At 47.0% G+C, this 22,981-nt stretch overlaps 1 protein-coding gene across 2 annotated transcripts in view; it reads right to left on the bottom strand.

The window, feature by feature from the left end:
* Positions 1-8,257: 8,257 nt before the first annotated feature.
* Positions 8,258-22,981, bottom strand: part of GOLGA5 (golgin A5) — a 38,716-nt gene continuing 23,992 nt past the window's right edge. Inside the window, exons 10-13 of one of the 2 annotated variants that reach the window (XM_090033900.1) lie at positions 19,802-20,027; positions 12,245-12,350; positions 10,543-10,606; positions 8,258-8,771 (exon numbers count right to left, since the gene is read on the bottom strand). In XM_090033900.1, the coding sequence (XP_089890026.1) occupies positions 8,691-8,771; positions 10,543-10,606; positions 12,245-12,350; positions 19,802-20,027 (477 nt within the window). In that variant the 3' untranslated portion in view covers positions 8,258-8,690. The remainder of the gene's footprint in view (positions 8,772-10,542; positions 10,607-12,244; positions 12,351-19,801; positions 20,028-22,981) is intronic. The other variant, XM_090033901.1, reaches the window with a different exon arrangement.

Raw genomic sequence — 22,981 nt, 5'->3', positions numbered from 1 at the left:
CTGCCCAGAGCAGGGAGTCAGATCGGATGATCTACAAAGTCCCCTCCAACCCTACATATATGAATCTTTGAATTTCCTTTACAGTGAGGGCCTTGGTGTAAAATACCTGATAGAACATATTATAGTATCATATTAAAATCAAAATGTTGGAAAACTGAGATTCGGTTTGTTAATACAATACCAAGACTCATGACCAACCATAAATCCAGTATTCCAATATAACAAAAGCCTGTCTATCTGTCTGTCCGTAATGCTTTCTTTGCAGTCAGATTGGCAGCCACTCAGAGTGCTCCAAGAGTGTTCCAGACAGGAAGCAGCGGTAGCATGTCGCTATGAAGGTGGGGATGGAGTGGGGGTGAGGCCCTGCTCCCTGGAGGTAGTGGCGGTGGCATGAGGCGCTGGCTGAGGGCAACAGAGAGAATGGTGGAGCAAGCTTCCCCCACCTACTCCTGGGAGGTGGCGGTGGGACAGGTTAGTGGGTGGCAGTGCTCTGTCCCCGCCTGCCCCCCACATCATTCCTGATGGGCAGTTGGCTAGTTAACACATACAGCTCATGTTCACAGAGACCTAACTCCAGTTTTCTGCACATAGCCCAAATAACTGGGCTCTGTAGTATGTTCAAATGAGACAAGAAGGGGGCTTTTCTTTAAGCTAGATAACCTCAGGGCAGCAGAACTGATGATTGAGTGGTCACACAAGCTACAATGAAACGATTGGTGAATCCCCCAGGCCTAAATGTAGGATCAAATTCTCTCCCAGTACTGCAGGCCATTGGAGCCCTATGGATACCTATGGCCATGTCCACACATCCGTGGATGTTTGGTTTCCCAGGGACAACTAGCGGTCGTGTACCTTGTGCTGCTGCTAGTTCAAATCATAGAATCATAGAAGTCCGGTCGGAAGGGACCTTGTAGATCTTCAAGTCCGACCCTCCGCCTGGGCAGGAGAAAAACTGGGCTCAAATGATCCCAGCTAGGTAGGCATCAAGCCTCTTCTTAAAGACCCCCAGGGTAGGAGCCAGCACCACTTCCCTTGGAAGTTGGTTCCAGATCCTAGCCGCCCTGACTGGGAAGTAGTTCTTACGGATGTCTAATCTAAACCTACTCTCCAACAACTTGTGGCCGTTATTCCTTGTTATGCCAGGGAGCGCTAGGGGAAACAAGGTCTCTCCCAAACCCTTCTGGTCCCCCCTAGTGAGTTTATAGATGGTCACCAGGTCCCCCTCAGCCTTCTCTTGTGAAGGCTGAAAAGGTTCAGGTCCCACAGTCTTTCATTGTAGGGTCTGCCCTGTTGTCCCTGGATTATGTGGGTGGCCCTCCTCTGGACCCTCACAATGTTGTCCACATCCCTCCTGAAGTGGGGCGCACAGAACTAGACACAGTACTCAGCTGTGGCCTGACCAGTGTTGCGGAGAGGGGGAGGATCACCTCCTTGGCCCTGCTAGAGATGTACCCGTGGATGCACAACAAGGTCCGGTTAGCCCTGCCAACCGTGACCTCACATTGTCGGCCCAAGTTCATCTTGGAGTCAGTAATGACTCCGAGATCCCTTCCTGCCTCCGTGCTCTCAAAAAGGGAGTTTCCCATCTTATAAGTGTGCTGCTGGTTACTTCTGCTCATGTGCAGCACCCTGCACTTGTCAGTATTGAAATGCATCCTGTTTTTGTTAGCCCACCCCTGTAACCTATCCAAGTTTTGCTGCAGTCTTTCCCTCTCTACCAGCGTGCTCACCTCACTCCAAATTTGGTATCATCAGCAAATTTAAATAGGTTGCTTTTCACCCCATTGTCCAAATCGCTGATAAAGAGATTGAACAGCACAGGCCCAAGGACCGAGCCCTGGGGGACTCTGCTGCCCACTTCTCCCCAGGCCGAATATGACCCATCCACTACCACCCTCTGAGTATGACCCTTCAGCCAATCTGCAATCCATCTGACAGTGTAGGCATCAGTGCCACAGTCGCCTAGTTTTTTAATGAGGGTGGGGTGGGAGACGGAGTCAAAGGCCTTGCTGAAGTCCAGAAAGACTACATCCACGGCGACACCTGCATCCAATGCTTTTGTGACCTGATCATAAAAGGCAATCAGGTTGGTCTGACATGACCTGCCCCTAATGAAACTGTGCTGGTTGCCCTTGAGCATCATCCCTGAAGCTGGCCCAATGCAGATGTGCTCCTTGATGATTTTCTCAAAGAGTTTCCCTAAGATTGAGGTAAGACTGACAGGCCTCTAGTTGCCCTGGTCCTCCCTCCTCCCTTTTTTAAAGATGGGGACCACGTTTGCTATCTTCCAATTATCTGGCACCTGGCCCGAGCACCATGAGCGCTCGTAAAGCCGTGCCAAAGACCCTGCAATAACCCCTGCTAGCTCCCTCAACACCCTGGGGTGGAGAGCATCTAGACCTGCTGATTTGAACACGTCCAGCCTCTCCAGAAGCATTCTAACCCAGTCCTCCCCAACCTGAGGTCTGGAGGCATTCCCCTTGAGTCCGTCTTGCATCACGGTGGGGAAGTCCCAGTCCCTGCACAAGAAAACAGAAGTGAATAATTGGTTAAAGAGGTCTGCTTTCTCCTCTGGCATAACCACCAGATTGCCCAGAGAATCTTGCAGGGGCCCCACATTTCCCGGTGCTTCCTTCATCCTCCCTATATATTTGAAAAAGGACTTTTTACTATCTTTGATTTTGGGTGCAAGTCCTAGCTCTATGTCCACCTTAGCTTTCCTGACAGCCCCCCTACAGGCTTGAGCAGAGGAGGTATACTCCTCTTTGGAGATAGCACCCCCCTTCCACCACCTTTTTAGCAATCAGGCATTCCTGGATGCCCTTGGCGAGCCAGGGGGGATTTCGGACACTCCTGCCCCCCTTGCTTCTTGTTGGGATGGTCACCCCTTGGGCCCTGAGTATCGTCTCCTTAAGGAATGACTACTCATCTTGGGCACTGAGTTCCCCTGCTCTCGAGAACCCCAGCACCTCCCCCGCTAATCTCAACTCGTTGAAGTTGGCCATCTTGAAGTCTAGGATTATTGCCTTGCTGCAGGCCCTTGACACCCTGCGCTGGATGGTGAATTCCAGCAAGTGATGATCGCTGTCGCCCAGGTGGTCAAGGACCTGGAGGCCCCTTACCAGGTCATCGCCTGTGGCCAGGACCAAGTCCAACAGGGCATTTCCTCTGGTGGGACTGTGTACCTTCTGAATTATGTGGAGGTCCTGTATCTCAGCCAGGAACCTCCTGGAACAGTCCGACCTGGCTGACTGTTCCTCCCAGCAGATGTCCGGGTAATTTAAATCACCCATGACAACTACATCCCTTGCCTTAAGTGCCTCTGCAAGCTGGCCCAAAAATTCCCGGTCCAGCTCCTCCCCTTGGTTGGGGGGGGTCTGTAGTAGACCCCCACCATTAGATCCCTCTCCCCACAGCCCCCTTGAATCTTGACCCAGAGCACTTCAGCTTGCCCCTCCTCTGACCCCATTCTGCTGGCAGAGGATGTGTATTGCTCTTTGACATACAGTGCCACACCCCAACCTTTCCTTCCTTCTCTATCCCGCCTGTAAAGCCTAGAGCCCCTAGTTGTCCCTGGGGAATGCTTGTGCTATGCACACTGATGCACAGCAAATTACCCCTGGGTGGGGTAGGGGAGGCTTGGGCCAGCACTGAGTTGACCCCAGAAGCTTTAGCGGGGGTCCTGAGGGCCTCCTGGGGCTGCAGCAGAGGCAATCCTGCCACACAGAGCCTGGCCAGTAGCTGGAGCGTGACTAGCCAGCCTAGGTCATTTTGAGCAGTGCACACTGCCCCTGTGTGCACTACTTGTGCTTTTTATTCCATGGGGTTTTTTAACCCCTGGATATCTGGATACAGCCTATGAGTGCTCCTCTGCAGTTATGACCATCTCCTTACACACAATACAATTTTCAATGTTGCTGCCTAGAATTAGGCTTCTAAATCAATATTTTGGTATCTGAATAAGTAACCTTTTTTTCCCTGGGGTGCTTAACACTCATACCTAAATGTGCATGATGGTTCCTAGCTTTAGCTACAAAAAGTTTTGGCTAAAAGTTACAGAAGGAATTTTCAAAAGTATTGAGCATTGGCCTAATTCTGCTCCCATTAAAGTCAGCCACCAAACTCTTGGAAGTTTAATGAAAATAGAGTTAGGCAATGCTAGACCCTTTTAAAATCCTAATCTTGTGCCTCCTACATTGACTATCCTCCTCCTTCCCTTTCTTAAAGATGAGCACGATATTTGCCAGTCATCTGGGGTCTCTTCCAATCACCACAAGTTTTCAAAGATGGCTCTGCAATCACATTGGCCAACTTTCCCAGCACCCTCAGGTGCATCGCATCCAGCCCCATGGACTTGCACACACCCAGCTTTTCTAAATAGTAGGGATATGCGAAATGGGTCATATTTGACTTGGATTTGGCCCAAATCCAGGAGAGCAATTTGATTCGTTGATTTGGTTCACTATCTCAGATTCAATGCCAATTCAGGGAATCAGAGATTCAGACACAGACACAGCTTTAAGTGTTTTCTTTATGTACCTCAAGGCAGCAGGCATGGCTCATGAATGCTGCGATGCTGGGGTGGATGGAACGTCTCAGAGGAGTGCGGAGGGGCCCCCCTGCATGCTCAGTGGTGAACCCAGAAGTGGACTGAAAGTAGTTCCAGTCCACTTCTGGGTCCACTGGGGAGCATGCTGGGGGCCCCCCCTACATCCTCCTGGCTTGGTGATCCACCATAGGGGGACCCCGGGTGCCCCCCCACCAGACCCAGGAGGCACCAGTTGCCAAGCCAAAGGGGTGAGGGGGGGCCCCCCCAAGTGCGTTCCCTGGCAGACCTGGAAATGCTTCTGGTCTACTTCTGGGTCTACTGCCAAGTGCACTGGGGAGCCCCTTGCACTCCTGTGGGACACTCCACGCACCCCAGCATCGCAGCATTTAGGAGCCACCTGCTACCTTAAGGTATGTAGAAAAAACATTTAAAGCTGTGTCTATGTCCAAATCGCCGAAATGTTCCGAATTGCTTCAGAGGGTTCTGATTCAATTCAGAGATGAAAGGGTCTCCTGATTCAATTTGGATTCAGAGATTCAGCCACCAAATTCTGCAGAATTGAATCAGGGATCGAAGCTTTGCACAGCCCTACTAAATAGTTCCTAACCTGTCCTTTCACCATTTTTGGCTGCTCACCTCCTCCCCAAACTGTGCTGCCAGATGGAGTAGTCTTGGAGCTGATCTTGCCTGTGAAGACTAGGTGAAAAAGACATTCAGTCATCCAGGTTTGGAAAAATATATAAATTTTCTATGCTAATAAGATCTATGAAAACCATTAGTGTACTTTTATTATAGTTGTTGTTCCTTAAAGAAGTTTGAGAGCTTCAAGTCATTATCACTTAACATATAGGCTAAGTAGAGATAGTCAAAAAGCCTGAGGCTTGCTTTAGTCTTTGCAGGTTAGTCTAAGCTAACCAGTTAGCAAATGAACAGACATTCATTTGATTCAGGAAATGCAGTCACATGCCTGCAGTGGCTCAGGCCAGAAGCCAGGGGTGCAAGAGCGCAGCTCTCTGGCACGTAGCCAGCATGGACTGTGTGTTCACTGCCTCTTCCTGCTACCCGAGGTGTCTGGGATTTGCAATCCACAGTCACAGCAGCAGGACTCTTCAAGGGTGCTCATCTCTTCCTGCTTCCCGGTGCCTCTGGGATTTGTAGTCCACAGTCAAAACCAATACTAATCAAGTAGGACAGGGGACTTCTGTACTTGAGGGAAAGGAAGTTTAATCCCCCTCCCTGGTCCCAGACCCCAGCAGGAGTTTGCCGGGGGGCAGTAAGCTAACCAGTAAGGCAGTCCTTAGTGCTCCAGCTAGGGAGAAGAGGGGAGCCCTGCTCTCTAGAGCAGAAAGCCCAGCTCAGGGCTGCAGAGCATACCGGGGAATTCTGATTTAACTTGAACCAGGAATCAGTCTGAAACAGAACTTTCATAAACCGGTTTGTCCCAAATCAGTTAAGTCTGATACTACATACAACCAAGTTTATCTTAAACCAGTTTCAGACATTTTAAAACTTCTGGTCACTGCAACCAGCTTGTAACTTCTGTCCCTAGGCCTAAGCTTAAAGTAGCTTCTAAAGGTGTGTGTTCAATCATATGACTAAAATCTAAAGTCACATGTTCATCAGAAATACAGTCTTTCACCTCAACTGTTGCTTGGAACTGTGTCCTGATTGGACATTTCACCAGTAATTTTAGGAAATGCAGCAACTCAAAAGTGTTGATATCAAAAGGTCACAACCCCTAATTTGAGTCCTAATGTGTAGCTGACTACTTTGTTTTCATGCGACTTGTGGTTTGTGTTTGTATATTGCATGAATTTACATTCTCTTATACAGTAGCCCCTGCCATGAAGGAATATTTTAAATTAAATTGGATTATTTAAAAAAAGGCCTAGTAAATTTTATCAAAATAAAATTATAATCTATATTTGGTGATCATTTAAGTTTGCATTTTTTTTACTTTTTAAATAAAAAAACCAGATCTAGTAAAGTTTGTTAGCTCTCTACTGTGGATGAGAGAGGTTTATCTGAAAGTGAAAATTAGTAGGAAGATAAAGAAAGCAACTGAAAGGGAAAAGAATCATAAAAAGATAATTTGGGGTCAACTACAAGATCTGAATCAGTAAAGGAAAACACAATACTTTATTTTTTGTAGAAGTTCACATGACAAGATTCGTGAACAAGATTCTTACTTGGTCTGTGGTTTGGCTTTCATGGGATTTAAGCACATTCAGTACAGTAGGAGTAATAAATTACCTTAGTCATCTTTTCATTACTCAGTTTTCCATGCATAGAATAGCAGTCCCTCAATGGAAGGCCTTATAAAAGGACCTCGTATCATTGTCCCAGTGTATCAAGAATTTACGAATGCCACACGGCTAACAAGAATTACAGTCTCCTTGTTTTGGGGTAATTGCTTTTATCATTATCTAATGAAACATGTTTACCAAACCTGGCAAGTGATTAGATATAGTTTCTGAAATTGTGTGTGAATATGTATTTGTACAGAAACCATGTTTTAATTAAGTACTTCAGATTTCAGACAAAAAAAATCATAAAAATCTAAATAAGTTGATAACAGATATAAAATAAAAAGTAGTAAGTACAAATATAAAATCACCCAAAGTGTGCAAGAAACAGGCAGTTTTCAAAATAGATTAATTCAACTTGTTTAAAGCCTAGATCCCTAACAGAGATTAATGATGGTGCAACTGGGATTGAACAACTTCTATACCACATTCTAAACATCAAACCTCCTGCCATGTTGGATGTGCATCTAACTGTTTGACCTGGTCCAAGCAGTCTCAAGTTCAGTTCAAGACCTTGGGCAGTTGGGGCTGGGTCTGACAATCAGCCAATTGTTGGACTGGCCCCAGCAGTCCTGGGTGGATTTGAGACTCAGGTCTATCAGGGTAAATCTGATAATCAATTGATTGTCAGCCCGCCCAGCAACAACCTACATACATACATGGCTCTCAGAAGTTCTGGCATACTGGGACCCTTGGACTGGGGCACATCTCGCCCAGCCCAGGATCCTTATGCTCAGTGGCATCTGAAGTGTGGGTTAGACCCAGCTCCCCACAACTCAGCATTTTTAAGTGCCTTGCTAGATAGGAAAGGCTGCCAGGTTCAGGGATTCTAAGTTCCTAGTGTCCAGAGTCCCATGGGATCGCCTACCACGCAACCTTGCAAACCCCTCCCTCCTGGCAGCAGTTTTTAGGCATCAGGACTAGGGCTGTCCCTATGCCAACCCCATCCCCAAGCTGATGCTTGCAATCAGCTGATTGTTAGCATCAGCCTTAGGGGTGTCACATGTTCAAATTTACAGTAACATACAAACAAGCCACAAAATATGTTCCATGACATTTGTTGAATAACTTTGTGGCTGGTTTGCTACTTTATGGCATCATAAGTTGGCTAAATGTGTAACACTATTTATGGTAAAATTAACGCATTAAATGACAAGTTAACTAAAATGTGGCTTAAACTGCATGTTGTACATTCTAAAATTCCACATTTCAGATTTAAACCAAGAAAAATGCATTTCTGCTGTGCTAAAGGACAAAACTAAGAAGAATGCATATTTTATTTTTAAAGATATTTACAAAAAATATTGCACTGATCCATTGTCAATTCTACAGCATTTTAACATGTTTAAGAACAACTAATCTGAATATACACTTTAAAACAGAAGTGCAAAAACAGACTAAACAACAGAAAGAATAAAGTTTATTTAAATTGCTAAGTACAATTAGTTTCCCTGATTATAGCCCATATCCAGTATGATCTACAATACAGCATGTCCCATATACAACTAAGCTTTGAAATCTTTGTTACCTCTCTGCAGGTGTGAATCTTGCTTTGCACATGAACCATTCCAAGGTTTATGTAAAATCCAAATGCTAAACCTGGCTTGGGTCAACAACTGTCTTTTTCCAGGAAACTCAGACTATTTTAAGGAAACTGAAGAAGCTGTATAGCATAGTACTTTGTATTAATTTAATTTTTTAGAAGTAATGCTAAAACAGGCATGATGGTTGTTATTCCTTCTTTATATAATGTGCAGGAAAGTTTGCTGACATTTCAGTACTGGTCATTTTAAACACACTGTCAATCCAGAATTTATACACTATTAGCATAAAGTCTATTTCCCACTTGGACCATCATGATGCATTTCTGGGGTGTAAGTAAGCAAAACGACCATGACCCAGAGGTGAAGCAATGCCTGGCAAAAGAAAAACAGATGTTAGTACTGTTGCATAAACTGCCACCCATTATTTGCAACAGTCAGATGGAAACTAATTCTGAACCAATTTCCATGAAATGTTTGTCTTAGGCTGTCTTTTAGTTGCACACAGGAAAACAACTACCGTTTGCACGGTGAAATGTTGCATTATTTCCAAATCAATAAAAATTTTACAGCAAATTACAGTTAGTACATCTGAGTTTCCTTTTGGTAGTGCCATCTTTGCTGAAAATGGGTGATCCCATTAGTGCTGGCCCAATACAGGGATCATCTACAGTGCTGACTGAGATTCACCTTAGGGGACAGGCACTGTATTTCTATCAGGAGAACGAATCACCCGCCTGGTAAAAATGCAAACATACCAGCATTCATTCTACTTTTCCTGGGGGAAACACGCTCCTTCTGGGAAAGGAACTCTCCCCCATGAGTGAGTGGTTGTACACTCTTCTCCAAACTGGGGATTGCCCAGTTTGGGCAACAGGTTGGGTGGGGGCTTTCCACCACTGTTCCCTCTACTGCACTCTGCTCTCCTCCTGGGAACTGCAGCCATGGGTTTTGAATATGTTGCACAGGTGGAAATTCCCCCCAGTTGAAGTTCCCCCAGCATGGCGCAAAGAAAGCCTGTGCCTGCAGCCCCACCAGAAAGCGAGCAGGGGGCTTTGCCCAGTCTCCTGGGATTAGGACGAGCAGAGAAGCTGCTGCTCCCTATGCCTTGCTCGGGCTGATCCTCAGTTTGTGGAAGGCATGGAGAGCACGGGAAAAGGGGCAGCTGCAGCCCGAATGCTTGTACTGCTCCCTCTCCCAGAACAATTTTTTAGTGAGGAAAATTTCTTAAATCTCCCTTCCCTGTAACCCCTCCTTTCAAAATTAATACCTATTCAAAACCTTAGATAATGGCTTACAAATCCACATACAGAAAATCCACAGGAACTGTTTTAATATACAAGTTCCTGTGGAAAAGAAGAGAATTAAAATGGCCCAAGTCTTCCTTCAGATAAGATAGAAGAGATAGTGGTGCAAAAAACTTAATTCATTTGAAAGTGTTTGTTTCGCATTTCCTAAGTTACCATGCATCTTAGAGATTTATTTTAAAACATGATTAGTTTCTCACGCAATGCGTTTTCAATGCATGGAAAAAATGGAGTTAATGAGACCATTGCAATCTGACACTTTTCAAGCACACCACACTGCAGCAAGGTTTGTTTATATAATTACAAATAATATCAATTGACAGATTCCTCTGCCCTCTAGTGGAACTGCAAGGAATTCCGCCCCCCCCAAAAAGTTAGTAATCGTATATGTGGGTAAAAGTCAGGTTCACTATTTTTACAGCCATTTGACCATGAAAATCATTAACTCAATAGGGTGGAATGAAATGAAACTATAGTTTTAAACCTAAACCAGTCCCTCATTATTTTAATGAAAATTAATTAAATCAAATCAGAGATTTGCTATATATTAACATTTATAAAAGAAACGACACAATTAAAACTAAAATTAGTTACACAAGCATTAAAATGTTAAAAGGCATAACAAAGGGAGGATAAATACATCTGTCAAGCTACGCAACTTCAAAATCCTATTTAATATGCTCAGTCTTTATAGTTTACTTTAAGATATGCCAAACTGTCAAAACTGATTATACATCTCCTCTCTTTTCAATATTACTAAAAGCCTTTTCCATTAAGGTAGGTATTTTAGAAAACTGACTAAAAAATAAATCTGCACAGTGTTTTAACAACGTACTCACCATATAAATGATTACAAACACCCTTGCAATGGGATACCGTCTGAGAAATATTCCCAATCGAATGCTGTGCAAGTATAAAAAAAAAAAAAGAGAGAGAGAGAAAAAAAAGATTCCTTTAAATCCCTATCCAAAGGGTGTACAACATACAACCCCTGGTCCACAACGTTACCTGCCAGGGCAGTCTCAGTGGGGCATTGTAACTGAATTGCTTGTTCAAACAAAAAATGATTTGAAAATCAAAACAGGGAATCCTGTTTCCTTGCTGCATGGTGACATTTTAATCTGTATGTGCATCTACATGTGTGGTTTCCCACTAGCAAACATGCTGAGGGCATAGTGGATCTCTAATGGTGGGCTTCTACCTTGTAAGTGAATCCCCAGTAATCTGAGCTACATACCCTTGTCCTATATCCCCCAAAGCGATAAACATCTACTGGCATCAGACATGTAGGCTTTCATATTTCTGCCTTTCAAATTTTACTTCATGATCTAAAATCTGGCAGAACAAGAGAAGAACACAATGTTTATTCAGAGCACAAACCTGACATACATTTCTGATTGGAAAATAATAGCTCCCTTGTGCCATGTGCAAGACTCATTAGGCTGTGTCAAAAAGGAGAGAAAATTTTTTTCACAGAATCTTAATGGAAATTACAGTCCCATTCCCACCAATAGTCAGCCAGATGTGGGTGACTAGATCCTTCAGGTTCCTTTTGAGACCCAGTAAAAGATCTGTGCTATTCTTACACTAAACTATATATGACAGACAGAACTTCAGCATTCTACTGCTAATGAAATATATTGTAAATTTTCATCGGGATTTTATCATCTAGTTTTAAGACGACAAAGAGTAATCTGAACGTGGAAATACTAATGCAAAAATAAAAAATATTGCCAAGGAAATCTTGGCATTTGCAATGCATATGAAATCCTTTATTAAAAGCATTCAGGAAGTATGAAAGACTATTTTATCAAGAAACTCCATTTGTAAGGGCTGAAATATTTTATTTACTCACCACTGAAATCTGACAGACTTTAGGCTCTAGAGTACATAATTTTTGAATGACTAAAATAAGACAGCTCCTTGGTCAAGGGATCAAGATAAGTCTCTTTACAATACCGAAACACTGTTTTATTTTTAGGCACAGATTTTGAGGACAGTTCAAAACCTGGGTTTATTCTTTTTGATACTTGGGAGGGAAAAAAAAAAAAGCATTGGGAAAAGAAACCAAGTTAAACTCTTTGTGCCCTTGTTGTTGCTGCATGACACTCTTAAAATGAATTATTAATAGACACACTTTGTTGTTAGGGAGTGCTCTTGGACTATAAGCAGCATGAGTGGTGAAACTCTGATACAAGATTTCTTTGAGGAACACTGAGGTAGATAAAGGCAAGAAGTGGGTGGTGACAGAGATTACTCCGTATATACAAAATGATTAGGTCTCTTAAGGCCTGATGGGTTCATGGCACAAGAACCTAAGCGTTTAAATCACGTCATAATATCTTGTGGAAACACTTCTGTTCTCTTAAATTACAATGGGAATGAAACAAAGGGAATTCATTTGGGCAAGATTTAATAGGAACACACTGTACTCAATGTATTACTCTACTACAAATGAAATCAGATCATTCTAAAACAAAGGAAGATTATAAAGGGAATCCAACAGAAAGAAAAGTACTCCTTTAGGGTTTTTGCTCTTACCTAAACTGGTCTATGCTACTGGCAGCTTTGCGAACTCTCCCATACATCCCTGCTATGTTACCATCCACGTCACTAAAAAGAACAGGAACGTTCCGCATTCGAGTGCCTATTGAACAAAAATTCTAATCAACTTAAAGACACATTTCCGGCTGTCTCCCTAAGTTAGGTCCACATAGATATTATTAAAACAGATGAACTGCTGTATTTTTTTTTAAAGGACCTATCTGTCCTGAGAGGGACTGATAGCTAGGTTTAGAACTGAACAAAAATATATCCTATAAAATTAATTTTATTCAATTTCCATATCTATTAAATATGTATTTTAGTATTCAGCTCATCTGACTGGACACAAAACATCTGCTGGCGTCTCTATCACGTCTTTAGTACATAGCATTGTGAACTTCATATCGACTGTACCTTTTCGTGCAATTGACAGCTGTCATACAATAGTCAAGTTTATTAATTTATATAGGAAAGGCGGTTATTCTTCAAAGGTTTACAAATTCATAAATAAAGGACTCAGTTTAAAGTTTACTATAGATTCTCAAAACAGAATGCGTCTGAGTGTAATTCCACAAGATTGGCTTAATTATTTGTATAAGAGCAGTAACCCACCCTCCCATGACATACAAATGCATAATTTAAAATTTTCTTGCTTGTCTAGTAAAAGTTTTACAAATTGCTTTTTTCATGAAGCTGAATAATAATAACAAAAAAAGTCTTAAACAGAAGCCATCAGCTGCCAAGTTATCTCCGAGACATTTCTGTAGTATTACACAGACTCCACGGCTCTTGGGGTCCCTTCCAATGCTATGATTATGGAGGTGTGCCGATACAAAAAAACAAAACAAAACAAAAAACCGCCCCAAAAACGGTCCATATCAGATTGGCACTAATAAAAGGAAAATTGACATTGATCAGCAATTGGCTTTTTTGGGTGGTGTAACAGAGAATGCAGGGATGGGCAAAATATGGCCCATGGGCCAGATCCAACGTGACAGGCCATTCAATCTGGCTTGCGGGGCCCCTAAAAAATTTAGAAAATAAATATTAATCTGAACCCAACTGTCTGTCAAAGATGACGGCAGCCAGGGCCAGAAAGATCCAAAACGAAGCCAGGGCAGGCTCCTGCAATAGCAGGGTCTGCCCAGCCCTACCCCTAGTCAGAAGCCCCTGCCTAGCAGAGGCTTTTGGCCTGGGACCATAGAGCTGTTTATGCCTCCCTGTCCCAAGCGGGAAATTCAGGTAAGAAGGTGGGGGGCATACAGAAAAGCGGTGAAAGTGGTGGTGGAGGCAAAGGGAGTGGAAGGGAGTGGGCGTGCGGGAGCGTGGGGCCCAGGACTGGCAGGGCCCAGAGTGAGGCAGCAGCAGCACGGGCTGGCAGGGGTCTTTGGAGCTGGGCTGCACTGCACCAGAGAGAGATGGGAGCTGGCCCAGCTTCACAGAGCCCCAGACAGCTGGAAGCCTCTGCTCCTATTGCCTGCTCTGGTCCTGGCCCTGGGGCACCAGTGAGGGTCCTGCACTCCTGCCTGACTGCTGTGTGCCCACTCGCTCCCAGCACTCGCTCCCATTTGCTTCAGTATCGTGGTTATGATTATGGAGGTGTGGGGATGACTGTGAACAGTCCTGACCCCACACACCCATCCCGACTGAGCAGCAGCGAGTAGGGAACAAGCTGTTGCTCAGCATGGGGGAAAGGCAGCCCCTCCCCTCCTGCCGCCAGAGCTCCCTGCAGCAGCTGCCCAGAGCCCACAGGGCTGTCCTGCCTCTCCGCCAGGTACTCGCTGCCCTGTGGGGCAGCAGAGCAACAGAGGGTGGGCACAGGCAGCCCTGTGTGGGCTCCAAGCAGCTGCCACAGAGAGTGCCAGCAGTGGGAGGAGCCACTTTTTCTCTGGCCCACCAGCAGTTCCTGCCCTGCCGCTGCTCAGCCCATTGAACAAGCCCGGAGCTGCCATGCGGCCCAGGCTGGCAGCAGCGGTGATGAACAAACAGCAGCCGAGTGCAGGGGAAAAGCGCGCCCCCCCTCCCGCCGCTGATGGACAGTCTGCCAAAGCCCACTCTGCTGTGGCTCCTTTGCTGCCAGCTCCGTGTTGCCCAGCGCATCAGGAGTGGCTGTGTGGAGCAGCTGCGCTGGGCAGCAGAGCCAGTGGCAAAGGAACTGCAACGGAGCCTAGCACGGTGTGGGCTCCCCCAGCAAACACTGCCCAGCAGTGGCAAGGAGGGTAGTGTTTTCTTTCGCCTCAACAGCAGTAAGTGCCTTGCTGACACTCAGCCCAATGGGCAAGCCCAGAGCCAGTGCAAGGCCCAGGTTGGCAGTGGTAGCGAGGAACAAACTGCAGCTGAGCGCAAGAGAAAAGCGGCCCCTCTCCCCCTCCCACCACCGGTGCTTCCTGAGGCATCTGCTTGGAGTCCGCAAAGGGCTGCCTGTGCCCACTCTCTGCTGCCACCTCTGCACCAGTGGTGGGAGGGGGATAGGCTGCTTTTATGCTGTGCTGAGCAGCAGCTTGTTCCTTGCCCACCGCTGCTGCTCAGCCTGGATGGATGTGTGTGGGGCATGCAGGGTCGGGGCTGGTCACGGTTGCCCCTGCCTGTACTGAGGGGCTGGGGTAGGCGGGGCGGGGAGGGAAATGCCCACCTGATACCCCCTGACACCCATGCACAGCCCACACAATACACAAGTAAGACTGCATTTGGAACTTTTATACAAATCACTTCTACATATACAGCACACACGAATCAGATCAAAAATATATTTTTAAAATTAAACATTATTATGGGTGCTTGATTTTTAGTATACAGTTTGGGGTTTTTTTCCCCCTACGATGGCAAACCCTTTTCCCCAATGGAGTACTTCCAGGGGCAAGGGAAGTGACTTCCGGTGGCAAAGGTCAGAGGTTAAGGGGGTGGTACGTCTGGTCCTAAGGTGGTGACCAGGGGGCGGAGCACCTGTCAAGGGGCAGGGCTACCTATGTAGCCCTTGACAGCTTGGCAAAACTTGGTAAGCAGCCCTCCGCCTGAAATAATTGCCCTCCCCTACGAAAATGTCACTGATAAATGCTGTGTGCATGCACATAGCTGCAGCATGCACATGGCCACAAACAGAGCCTGGCTGCTTGGAGACTAGTGTTTGGCCAGGAAGTCTTTTGGGGGGCGGGGGGGGGGGGAGGGGAGGGGGGATATAGAGCATTGTGTGGGGGCAGATACAGGCCCTCACAGTGAGAGAGATAGTGCGGCTGGGGAAGGCACTGCCCAGCCAGGTTGGGCAAGGCACAGGATGAAGCCGTATATGGTTCCCCAGGGCAGGTATGGGAGGCATGTGCCTCCCAGATTTGTGTGTGGGGCAAGGACAGGGGCTCAGGGCCAAAGGCTGCACTGGCCTCTTCCTGCAGGGGGGCTGGGCCAGGGCTGCACTCAGGGCATGGGGTGATGCTGCTGGGAGGGAGGCTACAGGGTAGGCTATGGCCACCCCAAAATTCCCTCTAGTCCCCTCCATACCCTTCCTCCCAGCACCACTGCCACCTGCTCCAAATGCAGCCCCAGCCTAGCTCCCACATGGTGGGAAGAAGCCAGTGCAGCCCCTGGCCCCGAGCCTGCAGCAGGGAGCCACCCTGCTCCCCCCTGGACAAGCCACTTGTGGCTCCATCCCATACCCTGCCCTACCTGGGCAGTGCCTGCCCCTGTCCCAGCCCCACTGCCTTCCTCATCGTGCAGGCCTCAATCTGCATCCCACTCCGACATACTGGCCGGATTCTGCTCTCCAAGCTGCTGGGCTGCATACTGACTATCGGATCAGTATTGGCCAATATGGCTAGTTAGTAAATCAGCCATTGGCATAGGTCAAGAAAATCTTTACCAGTGCACCCCTAATTATCTGACATTTGAAACAGCACCCCAATCAAAGCAGTCAAGCCAATTTCAATGAAAGGAGCTGCCCCTTTTTTTTCTTTTTAAACATTAGGGCTGGAAGGGACCTCGGCAGATCATTGAGTACAGCCCCCTGCCCAAAGGGCAGGAAGTCATCAGGGCCCACAGGATCCCAGCAAGATAGACAACCAAATGTCTCTTGAAGGCGTTCAAAGTAGGTGCTTCATCCACTTCTGGCAGCAGTCTATTCCAGATCTCGGGGACTCAGACAGTAAAGAAGTTCTTCCCAATGTCCAGCCTGAAACAGTCACAGAGGAGTTTGTGACTGTTTGATCTTGTCATCCCTTGGGGCACTCTGGTGAACAGATGTTCCCCCAGATCCTGACAAGCACCCCTGATAAACTTATAGGCGGCCACCAGATCACCCCTGAGCCCACGCTTTTCTAGGCTGAAGAGCCCCATGGCTCTCAGCCTGATGTCATAAGGTCTGTTTTTCTGACCTCTGACCATGCATGTGGCTTTTCTCTAGATTCTCTCAAGCTTCTCCACATCCTTTTCGAACTGTGGAGCCCAAAACTGGATGCAGTACTCCAGCTGCGGCCTCACAAAGGCCAAGTACAAGGGGCAAACGACGTCCCGGGATTTGCTTGAGAAGCATCTATGGATGCAAGCCAGGGTTTTGCTCGCTTTACTAGCTGCAGCATCACATTGAAGGCTCATGTTCATTTTGCGGTCAATCATGACCCCAAAGTTCCTTTTGTCTGAAGTGCTGGCCAGTGTAGCACTGCTGAGCCTATAAGCTTGCTGTGGGTTTTTTCTCCCAAGGTGGAGAACCTTGCATTTTTTGGTGTTAAATGCCATCAGGTTCTTGTCTGCCCATTTCTTGAGCCTGGCAAGGTCAGCCTGGATTGCCCTCCTGCCCTCAGGTGCGGATACTTCACCCCAAAAAGTTTGGTGTTGTCAGCGAACTTGGCCAGTCTGCTTCTGACACCAATGTCCACATCATTAATGAAGATGCTGAACAATATAGGCCCAAGGACAGAGCCTTGGAGGGACCCCACTGGTTACAGGGCACCATGACGATTGACTTCTGTCAACCACCACTCTCTGGGGCTGACCACACAGCCAATTTCCCAGCCAGTGGATTGTGGAGAAGCCAAGGCCAGAGTTAGCCTGTTTTGCCAAGAGATGATCATGGGATACCAGACAAAGGCTTTTTTAAAAGTCAAGATATAAATCAATCTCATCCCCCTTGTCCAGGTGATAGGTCACCTGGTCATAGAAGGAAATAAGATTGGTCAAGCAAGACCTACCTGAGACAAACCCGTGCTGGCTATCCCTCAGGATTTTGCCATCAGTCAGTCTGTTGAGAATGGTCTTTTTGATAATCTTTTCTAGGATCTTCCCTGGGACAGAGGTCAGGCTGATGGGCCTCTAGTTTGCTGGATCCACTTTCCTCCCCTTCTTGAAGATAGGCACCACATTGGCCTTTTGGAGTTTTCAAAGATCCGTACCAGGGGCTGGGCTATGATGCTCACCAGCTCCTTGAGTACCCTGGGGTGTAAGCCATCAGGGCCGGCTGACTTGAAGGTATCCAGCCCCTCAAGGTGTTCCTTCACAAGGTCAGCATTGATGGAAAGTAAGGAATCTCCCTCACCAAGGCCTCCCTGTCCCGTAATGGGCAGGGGCATCCCTTGGGACTGGTGAAAGACCAACGTAAAGTACCCATTTATCAAGTTGGCTTTTTCATGGACGTCAGTGGTCAGCTCTTTTCTCAGCTTTGTATGAGAAACCAACTGAGTGCGAAGAGGCTGATCTCATCTAAGTAAAACACAGTTCTGATTTACTTGCAATGGAATACTCCTTATTCTGATTCTTTCACCACCCTGCAAACACTTCCCTCCTTGCTATTCAAACACTGCATATATGTTTTGCAAGGGATATTCAGGGTTAAAGTCCACAAAATCAATCTACCAGTGGTACTGGCACTTGCCGCAGGTAACCATTTTAACAAATCCTTGCTGTATCAGTCACAAAAATAGTTAAGAATGATAAAGTTTTTGGTTATTAAATTTGTTTAAAGTTATGAAACTGCAGTACTTATCTGGTTGTTTTCGAGTGTACTGGTTATACTTCCAAAGATAAACTACCTGAGCTGTTTAATTACCATATTTTTTTTATGTATTAAAATCAGTGGTGGGCAAAACACAGCCCACCAAGCACTTCCCTCCGGCCCACAGAGCCCCTTCAAAACCCATGTAATGGCAGCTGCCTCTCAAAAAGCCTCCGGTGGCACCAGCTGTCGGTTGCAGCACCTCAAGCCATTTCCTTGGGTTCTGGTTGTAAGGCAAACAACCCTGACCTCAGCCTGACCTAGCTGGCCTTGCCACAACCCTGGCTCAGGCCATGTTTGCAGCTTGAGAGGGGCGGGGGGGTGGGCCAGAACCTGTGGCGCTGGTGAGCGGAAACAGTGTCTGGCCCGGGTTCTGTTTTTGGAAAGGGCCCTGCCCTGCAGGTAAGCCCAGGAAAGAAGCTGCTGGGCAGGCTTTCCCCGTGCCATACTGCTCGGGCTGGGCCGGCACTGGGGAGGGGAAGCAGCAGCTGGGCTGCAGCTCTGGCCCAGTCGGCACCAGGGAGGAGAGGTGGTAGCGGAGCTGTGTGCTGCTCAGGACAGGATGAGCCCAGCCGGAGCGGCAGGGGTTCAGCTGCATTTTCTCCCTGCCTGTGCTGGTCAGTCCCGAGCAGCACACAGCTCCACTCCCGCTTCTGCTGGGTGGTGCTGACCCGGCTGGGCTCCTCCCATCCACAGCAGCACCTGGGAACCTGGCTTCAGCCGCATGCTGCTCCGGATGGGACAGACCCAGCTGGGTCTGAACCAGCCAGGAAAGGCGGTATGCAGCTGAAGTCGGCTCCTTGCGTGCTGCTGGGGACGGGAGGAGCCCAGCCGGGTCTGCACCGGCCAGCAGAAGCAGCGGCAGAGCCGTGTGCCATTCCGGACTGACCGGTGCAGGCAGGGGAAAAGTGCAGCTGAGCTCTTGCCGCTCCTGCCAGGCTCGTCCCGTTTCAAGCTGCACAGCTCCGGCACTGCTTCTGCTGGCCGGTGCAGATCTAGCCAGGCTCCTCCTGTCCCCAGCAGCATGTGAGAAGCCAACTTCAGCTGCATGCCGCTTTTCCTGGCTGGTGCAGACCCAGCTGGGTTTGTCCTATCTGGAGCAGCATGAGGCTGAAGCCAGCCTACCAGGTGTTGCTGGGGATGGGGCGAGCCCAACTGGGTCGGCACTGGCCAGCAGAAGCGGTGGCAGAGCCGCTTCCTTTTGGGACCAGCTAGCACAGGTAGGGGGAAAGTTCTGGGGGAGGCCTGATGCCCCTGAAACCCCACTGCTGGGACAGGATGTTAGAGGGGTCACAACCCCTTGCTACCTGGTAAGTTGTGCAAGGGGAGGGACTTCTAGTGGCAAAGGTCAGGGGCAGGGCTTCTGGTCCCAAAATGGCAACCAGGGGGTGGGGCAACTGAAGAGGCGGGGCTACCAATGCGACCCTTGACAGCTCGCCAAAAACTCATCAAGCGGCCCTCTGCCCAAAATAATTGCCCACCCCTGTATTAAATGCTTAGGGAAACTTATGTGATATATGCAAGACCTTACTAATGCAGAGTACAAATACAGTATAAATAGTCTAAACCTTCATGCTTACCTTCACTACTGTCAATTCCTGCCATATTAATGGATGGTCCATTAGTACTACTGCCTTGAATGTTCTTAAGCTGTTGCTCAAGACGTTCCAGTTGATAGACAAGGGAATTTTTTTCTGTACTGAGGCTCTCCAACATGGTCTGCTTCTGAATAAGTGTTTCTGTCAGTTGATGAAGCCGATTTTCCAACTCTGTCTGACTACTACTACTCAAAGTCTTGTTTGTGAGCTGAAAAAGAAACATCAGTTCAAAGTCTGAGTGAGGAGATGAAATAATCACCCCTATAAAAAAAACCTAAAAACTATAAAATTCAATCCAGACAATTGAAATATTCAAAGAAACACTTAACAAGAAGATAGGACAAGTATAAAAGAAAAATATATTTTAGTAATTATTAAAGCCAGATACAGTAATCATTACTTGGAAGCTCCTGGTAAGAATTTATTCACATTTTATTCTATTACCCACGTGCACTCTTCCAGGCAGCAGTGAGCCTGTGCACAACGAGAAATTAGAGTACCCAAAAGCTTAGAATTTAATGACATGTGTGGGAATACAAAATGTCTTAAATGCAAAAGGAAAGTATACAGGCAATGGAAGAATGGGCAGGTCACCAAGGACATGTACCAGGAAACAGCAAGAACTTGCAAGGACAAAAATCTAGACGGCAAAGATAAAGAATGAGCTTAAGGACAACAAGAGGCATTTCTATAAGTATGTGAAAAGAAGGACCAAGGATAGCAGACCCTCTGTTAACAAGCCACAGGACACTCCTAACTGAAGATGCAAAGAAGGTAGAGCTACTCAACAGCTACTTTGCCTCAGTCTTCACAAAAAAATTAAGCTGCCAGACACCTAACAGGGATTATCTGGATAAGGAAGAAACCAAGCTGAGGGAAGAGATAAAAGAGATGGTCAGACAGCTTTTGTTGCATCTGAACGAATTCAAGTCAGCAGGGCCAGATAAACTTCATCCCGAGGTCCTGAAAGAACTGGCAGAGGAGATCTTGGGGCCCTTGGCAATGATCTTCATGAAGTTGTGGGAGATAAACCAGGTACCAGAGGGCTGGAGAAGGTCCAATATAGTGCCCCTCTTAAAAAAAAAAAAAAAAAAAGGCAAGGAGGAGGATCTGGGGAACTACAGATAGGTCAGTCTCACCTTAGTACCTGGGAAGTTACTGGAGGATTTCCTAAAGAAGCCCATTTGCAAGCATCTGGAAGAAGAAAGGCTGATCACAAGCAGTCAGCATGGATTTATTAAAAACAGGTTTGTTTGACACGATTTGATCTCCTTTGACAAAGTAACTAATCAGGTGGGTGAAGGGAATACTCTGGATATAGTGTATCTGGACTTCAGCAAGGCTTTTGAGTGGGTGTTGGCTACAGCCAAGGCTGGGGACTCCAACCGCAGTGTGTTGATTCTTCTGCTACAAGCAAAAGCTGGAGGTTCCAGGCTAGAGGGTCTTGCCCCTCTGCTCAGGGTTGGGCAGACTGCCATATTTTAAGTTAGGAAAGTATTGTGGTCAGATTGGTATGGACTGTGGGGGCTTTTGCCTTCTTTTGTGGCAGGGGGTGTGGCTCTCTGCCCAGGTCCTTGAGTGTATATTGACAATATTTTATAAAAGCAGGACATTGGCTGCCATGGTTCCCCTGCTTTACCTGTGGCAGGTTAGGGTGTTAGGTCTATGTTGTGTCAGGGTTGATGGTAGTCTTATGTAGAGTTTAGATTATGGTTCTGTGAAATGGTTTGGAAGGAATGATCCTGCCACAGGCAGGGGGTTGATCTCTGAGGTCCCTTCCTGCCCTAGTTCTCTAAGACAATACAGTGAGATAAGGCCATTACAACCATAACTGTCACAGTTTAAAAGAGGGTATGGAAAGGAGTTAGTACAGATTACCTGAGAGGCTACTATAAACCAAGGGGGCAGCATGAAAGAAGAGATGAAACTGAGCATGCGTGCTCAAGGACATAAAGACTTAGAAGAGTCAGGACAAGAATGGTGGAGGCAAACTGTACAGAAAAGTTATGGTAGGGTGGTACATGTGATCCTATCTGTAGAGAACTTCAAAAACAAACTGGAAACACTTGACTTTGGGATTCCTTAACTCAGGAGTTGTCAACCAGGGGTATGTGTACTCCTGGGGGTACTTGAAGGCCCTAGAGAGTATGCATGGGAAAATGGGGACAGTGCTGCCACACACCACCTTGCACTGCTATGCAGGCACCATGTGCCTGGCTGGATGTGGGGGAAGTGCGTACATGGTGGCTGCCGCCGCTCCACATTCGGCTGCACACGCACCCTATCCTGTGTTTGGCTGCGTGCCAACCCCCACCCCCGCGTTTGGCGACCAGGGGTAAACTGCTCCACATCTGGCCGCCAGGGGTACGCTGATCCAAAAAAAGTTGAAAACTCCTGCCTTAACTGGCTAAGTGTTACTGTTTCTATTCAGATACTCCCCATACTAACAGTGGCCTCTTTTTGGAAGTTAAACTTGAGTAACCCATGCCCATCTGAAACGGTAGCAAATAGGGCTGTGTGAAGCTTTGGTCACCGATGCGATTCAAAGGAGATGCAGCCTGATTCGATTCAACCATAGACACAGCTTTATATGTTTTTTCTACATACCTTAAGGTACCAGGCGCCTCATGAATGCTGAGAAGGCAGGGTAGATGAAGCATCCCGCAGGAGTGCGGAGGGTTCCTGAGCACACTGTGCGGCAGACCCGCAAGTGAACAGGAACTGCTTCCAGTCCACTTCTGGGTCCGTCGTGGAGTGTGTGGGGGATCTCCATCCCATCCCCCCACTCAGTGACTAGTGCCTCCTGGTTCTGGGGGGTGGGACCCAGGGTTCCCCCATGGCCAACTGTTGAGCCGGGAGCGTGCGTGCGTGTGCAGGGTGTCCACCACCAAGCATTTGGAGACCCCCCCTCCTGTGGGACACTCCATCTGCTCCACCATTTCAGCATTCATAAGCCACACATGGTACGTTGAAGTATGCAGAAAAAAAACATAAAGCTGTGTCTACAGCCGAATTGTTGATTCCCCGAATCAATCAAATCTTCAGATTCAGACTGAGCCATATCGAATTGGGGCAGTGATCTGAATCAGTTAATCAAATCACTGTCCCCTGAATCAGGCCAAATCCAAATTAGAATTGAATATGGCCTGCTTTGCACACCCC

Source organism: Crocodylus siamensis, chromosome 2, assembly GCF_052110815.1.
Source record: "Crocodylus siamensis isolate JL-2025a chromosome 2, ASM5211081v1, whole genome shotgun sequence".
Classification (NCBI taxonomy): domain Eukaryota; kingdom Metazoa; phylum Chordata; order Crocodylia; family Crocodylidae; genus Crocodylus; species Crocodylus siamensis.
The sequence above is the reverse complement of the archived record's forward strand: the minus strand, read 5'-3'. Positions and strand labels throughout refer to the sequence as shown.